This window comes from Alexandromys fortis, unplaced genomic scaffold, assembly GCF_014885135.2.
Source record: "Alexandromys fortis isolate MF-2015 unplaced genomic scaffold, M_Fortis_MF-2015_v1.1 scaffold_20, whole genome shotgun sequence".
In the NCBI taxonomy this organism is placed as follows: domain Eukaryota; kingdom Metazoa; phylum Chordata; class Mammalia; order Rodentia; family Cricetidae; genus Alexandromys; species Alexandromys fortis.
Genome location: NW_026067903.1, coordinates 5937224 through 5947665, shown reverse-complemented (window position 1 = coordinate 5947665; position 10442 = coordinate 5937224). Strand labels below are relative to the sequence as shown.

Sequence of the window (10442 nt, the reverse complement as noted above, 5' to 3'; positions counted from 1 at the left end):
CTGAGCCATCTCTCCAGCCCCTGAGCCATCTCTTTAACACTATCCTGTCTACCATCTTTAGACAGGTCATTCAAACAAGAACCAACAAAGAAAATGGAGTTAAATTACACCACAGACCAAATGAACTTAACAGTTGTCTGTAGGATATTCTATTCAACAGAAAGGAAATACATTTATTCTCAACAGCCTATGGTACCTTCTCCAAAACAGATATACAGTAGGTCTCAATGTAAATCTTAAAGACAAAATAATCAAAATAATTTCTTTTAAAAGTTTGAAATTATATTTATTTATTTAGTATGTGGATGTGTATACACCATGACACATAAGTGGACGACAGAGCACACTTTCAAGAACTAGTGTCTTTTCTTCCATCATGTGTGCCCAGGAGATCATACTGAGTTGGACTTTAAAACAATTTCTTGCTTCTTATATGACAGTAGAATAAAAGTAGATATCAGTGACTAGGGAAACTACAGAAACCATAACAGTACTTGGATACTAAGAAACACTCTTAAATGACCAGTAGGTCACTGAATTTATTTTGGGGAGGAATTGTACCTGATAATTCCCTACAATCAAATGAAGCAAAAGTATAATTCTAACTAACCAAAACCTTTGGGATATAATCAAGGCAGTTTTTTCGAGACAGGGTTTCTCTGTGGTTTTGGAGCCTGTCCTGGAACTAGCTCTTGTAGACCAGGCTGGTCTCGAGCTCACAGAGATCCGCCTGCCTCTGCCTCCCGAGTGCTGGGATTAAAGGCGTGCGCCACCACCGCCCGGCCAATCAAGGCAGTTTTAAGAGGAAAGTTTAAAACAACGAACTCACATATTTAAAAAATTGTAGAGGAGGCTGGAACTCTGGCCCCAGCAGCTAAAGGCACTTGCTGCCCTTGTAGAGGACTCGGGTTTTTAGTACCTACATGATGGTTCACAACTGTCTGGAGTTTAGTCTCAGGAGATAACGGCCTCTTCTGCCCTCATGAGCACTAGGCATGCTCATGATGCAGACATAAATGCATGGAAATATTCACACACAATATATAAAAATAAATAAATCTTTAAAAAATTAGAGACCTCAAATAAATTAATGATTACCTCAAAAGTCTTAAAAAAACATGAATGAATCAAAGCTAAAGGCACTAGATAGCAAGAAAGAATACAGATCAGGGCGGAAATGAAGGAAAATGGAGACTAAAATAACTATAGATAGAGTCAGTCCAGAGTTGTCACTTCTTGAAAAGTAAACAACATTGATAAATCCCTAGCCAGTGTAACCAAAAGAGAGAAGATCTAAACTAACAAACTTAGAGATGAAAGAGGGGGGATGTCACAAGAGATTCTGATGAAATCCAGAGAACCAATGGGGGAATACTTTGAAACCTTTATCATAAATCTGAAGAAAAATTAATTCTTAGATATATGTGACCTACTAACATACACCAAGAAGATATAAATAATTTAGATCTACAACAAGCAACAATACTGAAGCAGTAATAAAGATACCCCAACACTGCGACATACAGGTATAAACAAAGGACTTTGTAAAAGGCTGCCCATAGCACAGCAAGTAACTCCAATGATTATCAAATGACTGCATGAACTTAAAACAATTACCAGAGTGAAGGCATACCCTATAGAATGTATAAAAATCGTTACCAGTTTAAACACTGAACAGATAATATCTGGACTAATAAGGAACTACAAACAAACAACCCAAAAGGACAAATCATCTAGCCAATAAATACTTACTGAACTGAATAGTCTTTTCTAAAAAGAAATTTAGTCAATAAATGTTTGGCAGAGTGTTCAATACCTTTAGCCATTAGGAAAATACAAATTACAACTGCTGTGAGATTCCATCTCACCCAAGTCAGAAAAACAACAAGAAATTCTGGTGTGGATGGATGCAGAAAAGATGAAGATGTATATGCTGTCTGTGAGAATGAAAATGGTTGTAGCTATTAGGGAAATCAGATTAAACTAATATTTGATACCACTGCTGGGTTCTTATCTAAGGGAGTCTAGCACACCAGAGAAACTAGCACAGCCGTGTTTACTACTTTGTTACTCACAACATCCAAGATACGGAACCAGCCAGGCTGTCTGTCAAGGAGGGAGTGGATGAAAAAATGTGGTATATATACATAATCAAGTTTTATTCAGATGTAAAGGAAAATGAATTAATGACATTTGCAAGAAAATGGATGTAACTGAAAAGCATCATGGTATATGTAAATAAAGTCTAATTATATATGTATAAAATTGTCAAAAGAATTGATCATGTCAACTTCTTCCCTTCAAGAAAGGGCATTATATACCTCTCCATGCCCAAGAACTGGAAAGACTCACTCAGAGTCTGGTAAATTCAGCAAAGCATACATAAGTTACCACAGGTGACCAGAACAGGTCTACATCTGATTTCTCCCCTTACTCTTTCTTCTGTTTTTGATCAACGGTGACTCTTTTAAAATAAGCTTTAACATTCCATTCTTCTGCATACGCTCTTCTGCTGCTTTCGAATTTTAGAAAGGACAGAAGCCAAGGCCTCATACAATGTGCAGGGCCCCTCACAACCTGAGAACCCTTTTCCTCCCGGGTTAGCTTTCACACCAGTGTCTCTGCACTACCTGCTCTTTCGGGGCTGCTCTTCTCTAGTTGCCATTCATTCGAATCTCTGGTCAAACACTGCCTACTATTTAAAAAAAAAATCCCCTTTAACAATAAACCCCTTATTCCACTGCTTTTCTTTTTCTTAGATCATGCTGTCTTCTAAAGTCTCATAAAGTATATTTATTATATTTGCTGAAGTCACCAAACCCCCTTTAGGGGCAAGTACCATGAGCAGTGATCTCTTGTTTATTCAGTGATAAATCCTGGTAATATCTGTTAAATTAATAAATTTGTTACTTTTATATAGGTGGTAAGGCTGGTTTTTACATTTATATTTCCTTATATATTGTAAATTATAAAAGTAGTAAGAGCTTATTATACTTACAAACACACAGCAAAGATGTGTGAGGAAGAGAAGTAAATGATCTCTCTCTCTCTCTCTTAATAGGTTTTTCGAGACAGGATTTCTCTGTGTAGCTTTGGAATCTGTACTGGCTCTTGTAGACCAGGCTGGCCTTGAACTCACAGAGATCCACCTGCCTCTGCCTCCCAAGTGCTGGGATTAAAGGCATCACCACTACCACCACCCAGCCAAGGTTAATGTTCTCAGGTCACTCTACACCAGTATAGCTATCTATTTACCCTGGCTCTTACTGACATACTAAAACCCTCAGAAACCTTTGTTTTTCATAAAATGGTGCATTCTGTGCTACAATATGCTTTTCTTACAGAGAACACACTGTATATTGGTTCCTAGCAACAGACACTGGTTTCTTTATCTGTACAATACCCTATACTAGCATATATGCTATAGCATTACATGTGCTCAATTCATAACAATATGCATGGTTATCAGAGTTTAACCTAAAATGGAGTAAATATTTAGGCTTCTACACCAAATTAAAAATAATCATTAATGCTCACAATAGCCTTCAATCCATGAGATTATTTAAAGTGTAATAAGGTAGCTTAAATTTTTTGCATTTTATCTGTAAACTGAAACATTTATTAATTATGCTTGCCTGAAAATTTAACTGAAATATAGCTATATAGAATTTAAATAATTCTTCTTTTCCCCTATTTTCTATGGGTTGGTTAATACAGAGACGGTATTGGGTAGTTAAAAAAAAAAGCTTCATGAGTTATAAGAAACATTTTTTCCCCCAAAGAAATAAGATGTGATGGGGGATTCTGAGGATGTCCATAACGGAAGGGTGTGTTTTTTGGGTATGAGGAACACTTTTCATTCCTCCACAATGGCTTTTACTATAGGTCTGAAACCGAGGAGGTAGGGAAATGAGGTCACTCTACCCTGTCTCTCCCCTTCACGCCTGAGATTCTGGAATCTGTCTTACCATGAGAAAAAAGATAGAAAGCACAAGGGACAAGAGGAAAGAAAAAAAAAATCACACCAATTTTGGCAATCTTTTGGGGGTGGGGAGTTTATCTTCTTAAAGCTGAACCTAAAGGCATCTATAGCAAGACTGTGACGGGTGTCATGACAGTCACTGCTTAGTTCCGCTTCCTGGAACTGATTCTGACTACGTACACAATTTATCTTTTCAAGGAATTTCCATAAAGTCTGTACTCTACATAAAGTTCATCAGCAGAAATATTCTCTGGGAGAGAGTCTAGATCAGAAGTGTCAAAATGGCAGAAAAAAAAAGCTTATGCTATGTAGTCTACCCTGTCTTTCTAAAATTCAACTCACTTCCAATGTGGGAAAATTGGGAGATACATAAAGATTCTTATTTCTGACTTGCCTTGAAAAATCAGAACTGCACAGGACTTCCAACTCCCTTAAGACAGTCAAGTAAAGCCATGTTGGAGCTGCTCAAACTGGACGGATTGTATGCTCCCAAACACCGGAGCCCCTGGGTTGTTTACCTAGTTGCCAACTCCTGATCTAGACAATATTGGATGAAGTGAAAGGATGAAAGCCGTGCCCTCGGCCAAGGTAAGCTTGAGACACTTAGAAACAGCAAAGGATCACTTGAATTAGTGAAGCCAGTCAACAAACTATTAACTATTCATTTATCTAAGTATAGCACAATCAAGCCACTAGTTTAGGGTTGTTTCCATTTTTCCTTGCCTTCCAACCTAGCATGTCTGCATTGCATACTGGTGGTACATGAAATCTCTGTCTACGCGCGCGCACACACACACACACACACACACACACACACACACACACACACACACACACACACCCAGAGGGAGAAGGGGGGGAGGGAGAGGGCAAATGAACACAGGTGTTATAATGCCACAGCAAAGTATGAGGCAAAACACTGGGCAAATTAAACTCTCGCAAGTTACTCACGTTATTCATAACCAAAGCAAAACCCTTTGAGCCCTACCTCTTACTTTATATACTCATGTCTCCCTCAGTATTAGAATTCTGTTATTTGTCTTCAGACTACTGATACATTAATTTAAAAAATGTGAAATATCTTTTAGGAAAAAAAAGAATAACTCAAGGAAAATTTAAGAAATACTTTAAGAAAAGGGATATTTTCCATGAAAATTACAAAGAAATTAAGCTTTTATTATCAAAAGCAATATGCTTTACTTTGAAAATACTTCAAAGTTGGAGGTAGAAAAAACTTAAACCACAGCCATTTTTTAACCACTGAAGCTGCTAATAAAAACACATGACAAAACAGGATTTTAAAGAGGAGAAATGTAAAACACTGAACAACTAATATGAAATTAACCAGTAGTTTATAAATGTCTTATGTGTTACAAAATATGTTCATTTTCTTAGTCACTGCCCTTCAACAGTCAACAAGACCCTGGGAAGATGAAATTAGAGTCCATTTATTTACTTTCTCCTCATTTTAATGAAATTCCTATTCACTATTTTGAAAGCCTACACATTAAAACATAATATATCTCCTAATTTAAAAAAAAAACTTACTTCAGTTCCTTTTTCTGTTGTTTTGATCAGAAAAGGCTCTTTCTTGAATAACAGCTTCACATCTTACTACCAACATCATGGGTAAAAACTTGGAGGATGCACATGGTACACAGAGCTCCACCATGATCATGACTATGGTGACCATGATGACTGTGGCTGTCTATTGTAAAAGGGACTTTGCAGGTGTACACAGGTCAGCTGACTATCTCAGTGATCCTGAACCAATGCCATGAGTTTACTTCACTAGTGGCAGAGGCAGTAGCCAGGGAAAAAAGAAGCACAAGGAGGGAATGACATGTTGCTGCTGGCTTACAAAAATGGAAGAGCCCATGGGAGCATTAGGCTCAATGAGGGCCTGATCAGCAAGAAAATAGGGGCTTCCATTCTGCAAACAAGAATGACTTGATTCCACTAAAGACTTGAATGAGTACAGAGGTGCATTTCCTCTCAGTCTCTAGGCAAAGAGGGAACGAGCCCAGGCTATCTTAGTTCATTTTTCCCTCCTAAAGACAGGTTTCTCTGTAGCTTTGGAACCTGTCCAGGAACTCGCTCTGTAGACCAGGCTGGCCTCAACTCATAGAGATCTGCGCCTCTGCCTCCTGAGTGCTGGGATTAAAGGCATGTGCCACCACTGCCTGGCGCCGTCGTAATTCTTATGATACACTGAGCATCACTTCACTGGCCTTATAAACTGTTTCTAAGTGAGCACTAGCTTAAGCCATTTAGTTCCCGCTAACTTATTACGAAGCAACAGAACCTTCACTCAGTCCTGAGGACCTGCCTGTAGAACTGGCTACGAGAAAGTTAGGTTTTTCTGAAAGGAGACAAACTGACATCTAAGAAAGTAGGGAAATTTAACTTTAACTATAGCAAAGTAAACTTAATAAAAATGCAGAACTTCCATTTCAAACCAAGAGAGATACCAACCACAGTGCAAAAGCTTACCCTATTTTGAAAAAATGATGCATGGAAATGTGATGTTGTAGCAGATATTGATACTAAAGTAATAGTTTCTTCAGAACTAGGATTATGTAAGTAGACTTTTTCCATTTTTGGCATTCCAACTGGCCTGCAAAAGTAAAAAGAAAACTGTCAGAAATAATTCAAAGATACTTCTAACTTTTAGGATAATCAGTTGCTTAAAAGCCAAACATAAAATTATTAGGTAAATTCATATGCAAACACAGTAAATAGTAAAATACATTTAGTCAACTCAACAAATATCTGAGTGTCATTCTGTATGATACACTAAGTCAGATGCTACAATTCAATGAAATAAGTTTCAGCTGAATAATGCCTACGGTTTGGTGAGGAAGCCAGCCTGGGAATGTGGTCTGATCTCTCCTCTCTATAACACCATCCTGCCTCTCTGTTAGCTGTGAATCAGGTCCTCTCCCCAAGTTCCAGAGACAAACAGGTTGTATGAAAAGATCTAATGAATTAGGGACTTCTGTTATTCTTGTTTAATAGAGGACACTGGAAGAGGAAAAAAAAAAGCTTCAATAACTTGCCCAAATTCATTTTTTGAACCTGAATTTGCATCCAGTCCATGAACTAACACTCACAGCAAACTGCCTCTTCTTAAGGGAACAATATGAAATACATACTCAATGGCTCAGGTCTATTTTAATATTCCCCTTGGTGTTCCTTAAAAGCAAAATTTTACTATGAGTTTAACTGGTACTTCTGCAGCTATCTGTGTATTTTCCTAGCTTCTAAAGCATCACATAATTCTTTTCTTCAGGGCTCTCTCATAATCTCAGTGGCATTGGTCCTATTTCCCTGACAAGAACAAGAGCACTCTGAAGACAGAGGACATGCCATGTCCTTACTCCGCATTGCCCATATCCTTCAGTAAGTAACAGCTACGCATGGGTGCACACATGCACATGCTTGCTGGCTTCTTCCAGTATGAAATGTCCTTCAGAACCCAATATTCTCAACCCAAATAAGTAAATGACAGAGTTTTCACAATCTAGACTTCCACCTGAGTCAGGATGTGAAGGACCCCAAGTTCCTTTGCAGTCTTCCCTGCCCTCTAGGCCACACTCATTTTCTAATTCAGATCCATCTTTCTTTTACTTTCCCTGTGTAGCCCTTCCAGGCCATACTTCTTGAAATTTTGTTTTACAATTCAAAGTCAATGTCTGTGCATAAACCTCAAATTGTAACACAGCCAGAACTGTGCTTTGCATTTACATCATAGTGTTTATCATGACGCTTTATCCCTATCTTCTCTTCAATTCAGATCTCTGACTCTAATTTATTATTTGGGAAAATTTATAAACCAAAAAATAGTTTGATAATTTTCACTAGTTTAAGAAAATGAATTAGGGGCTTTAGGTTCTTTCAAAGATGATAAATTATGTTAGTACACACAGGCTAGTCTTCTTCCCCTCAACTACTGCTCCCCAAATGTTACAATGCTTAAGCTACAGAGAGGTAAAACTAGAATGGGTCAAAATGTAGAGAACAACTGACTATCGAGTGCCCAACCCTAATGGACCCATCTAGACAACACAACCCCTACAATGAAGGCTCAAGGAATGTAGCAAAGAGCAGGTAGAAAATGGTAAGAACCAGAGGCCACCAAGTATACCTGCTGTGAGATACTGTTTCCTATATATGTATGACAGAGACACTACACTAATGAAATCTTAACAAAACCTAAACAAAACCAGCACAATGACTCTACCAGTTGGTACCCCGGAAGAAGAACTACTACAATCAATGGGTGCCTAGAGAGAGAATCAGTTTTCTCCATGAATGAACCCTTTGAAGCACTATCCAATCCCAAATGATCAGTCCTAAACACATATAATACGAGCAACAGTAGATGAACTCTGTGGCTTGTGATACACATGTGATATATGTATTTCAATAATCATTAAAGAGGTCATGAATTTGGGAGGAAGTGGAGGAGGCACAGGAAGAGTTGGGAAGGAGAGAAGGAAAGGTGGAAATAATGTAAATATAGTACGCATGTATGAAATTTTAAAAAATTACAAATATTCTAAAAAACACTAAAAACCAAATGAATAAATTCCACCAAGAAATCTTTAGGGGACACAGAAGGCTGCCTGAACTGGCAGATAGGAAAAATAAGGGGCAAAGGGCAGTGAGAACAGGGAACCAGAGACTATGGTATAGGAAGGCTGTCTGGACTGAAGCAAAGAGAGCAGCTCCTTAAACAAATGCAGAAAGGTTTATGTTTCCAACTTTTCGCTCAGATCTTCCAAAGTTTTGGTCTATATGTTACAATCTAGGAAGGTATTCTTGCCCCGTTACAGTTTGGTCTAAGCATTGTCTTGGAATGCTCATAAACACGGGGAAGTAAGTCAAAAGATTTTGTGTGCATGTCTGTATGTGTGTAACTTATCTTCCTTCCATCTTGGGATCCTTTCCCTTCTTAAACAAAAAGAAACACAGAGCAGGGCTTGACATTCTGTCCTTAACACAGATTGTAAGACAGCAGCCCGTAAACACATAAAGTGGAGTAACATACACAGTGTACTGGCAGACGGCAATTCTGTTCCTAACGTGACGCTGTAGCTCTAAGAGTATCAGACTTCCCTTTCTTTCAATTTTATTTTGTGTGCATTTAGTGCAGAAGCCCAGGGTTTTGGGTCCCCTGGAACTGGAGTTACAGACAACTGTAAGCTGCCATGTGGGTGAGGGGAATTGAACCTGGGTCCTCTGGAAGGACCGAGCCATCTCTCCAGTCCCAGACTTCCCTTTCATTAACATTTTACATGTAGATTTGGCCATGATCAGCCATGTAGAGCCCATGAAACAGATGATTTATAAATATTTTACCTCACTGTGTGAGTCGTGTTCTTTTCTTGATGGTTAAAATACTGTCAAAATCCACTGTCAATAAACTTTTAAGGGTCTATTTCTGCAATCTAAGTTCTTTTACAATTATCTATGAATCTGTGCTTATAAATGTGTTTGAATGAGCCTTGCTTTGTAGAAAGCCTTTGAAAATGGAGGGCAAGCAAAATGGCTCAGCAGGTGAAGGCACCTGGGGCCAAGCCTGACAAATTGAGTTCAATTCCAGGACCCACATGGTGTAATAGGAGAACCAAGACATTCAAGTTGGCTTCACATGTATACCCCCACACAAATAAATAAAATTAAAAAAAAAAGTTTTTGATATTCCAAAGTGTGCTTCTTTTAATTTTAGTTTTCTTTTAAGGGTTGTTTTGGATCTAATTGTTCGGGATCCTTATATGTTTGTAAATTCTAAGATAAGATTATCAATTTCTATAAAAAAGGCAGTTGAAATTTTGATGAAGATTGTATTAAATCCATACATTAACAGAGCATTTTAGTCTTAACTTGTGTCTTCTAATCCATGAACATCTGAGATGGCTTCCTATCTATTTAGTTCTTTAGTTTCTCTTGATCATAATTCAAATAACTTAGTTTTGTGTAAGTCTTATTGCTTCTGTTAATTTATATTTAAGAATTTTATTCTCTTCGATGTTATTATAAATGGAATTTCTTCCCCACCCTATCCCAGTTTTTGATGCAGGGTCTCTACTAATCCAGCCTGCCTTTGAACTCAAGCTTACTCTACCCGAGTGCTGAGTTACAAGCATGTGCTGAAACTGTTTCTCTTTCTTTTCAAAGTCTTTTCACTCTTACTGAATAAAAGTATAGTTTGTTTCTCCCTTTTTATTACTTCTAGTAGTCTTTATTTTATATATTATATTTAGAGTGGGTGTTTAGTTTATAGATTAGGGAATACTTGCAAGTGGAGATGCTTGCTTCTTTTCCCATCTGGGTTCCATTTGAGTTCCCTCCCCTTCTTTATTGCCTGAATTAGAGTAAATAAGAAGCGGAAGAAAGGTGACAAAAATTTGTTCTTGATGCAAGGGACAATTTCATCCTTTCAGCATTCCGCATG

At 37.9% G+C, this 10442-nt stretch overlaps 1 protein-coding gene across 2 annotated transcripts in view; it reads right to left on the bottom strand.

Moving 5' to 3' along the window:
* The window catches only part of Tmem131 (transmembrane protein 131), a 163363-nt gene that overhangs the window by 62038 nt on the left and 90883 nt on the right, over nt 1–10442 (bottom strand). For both annotated transcript variants that reach the window (XM_050134663.1, XM_050134662.1), the window contains exon 5: nt 6476–6599. In XM_050134663.1, coding sequence (XP_049990620.1) covers nt 6476–6599 — 124 coding nt within the window. The remainder of the gene's footprint in view (nt 1–6475; nt 6600–10442) is intronic.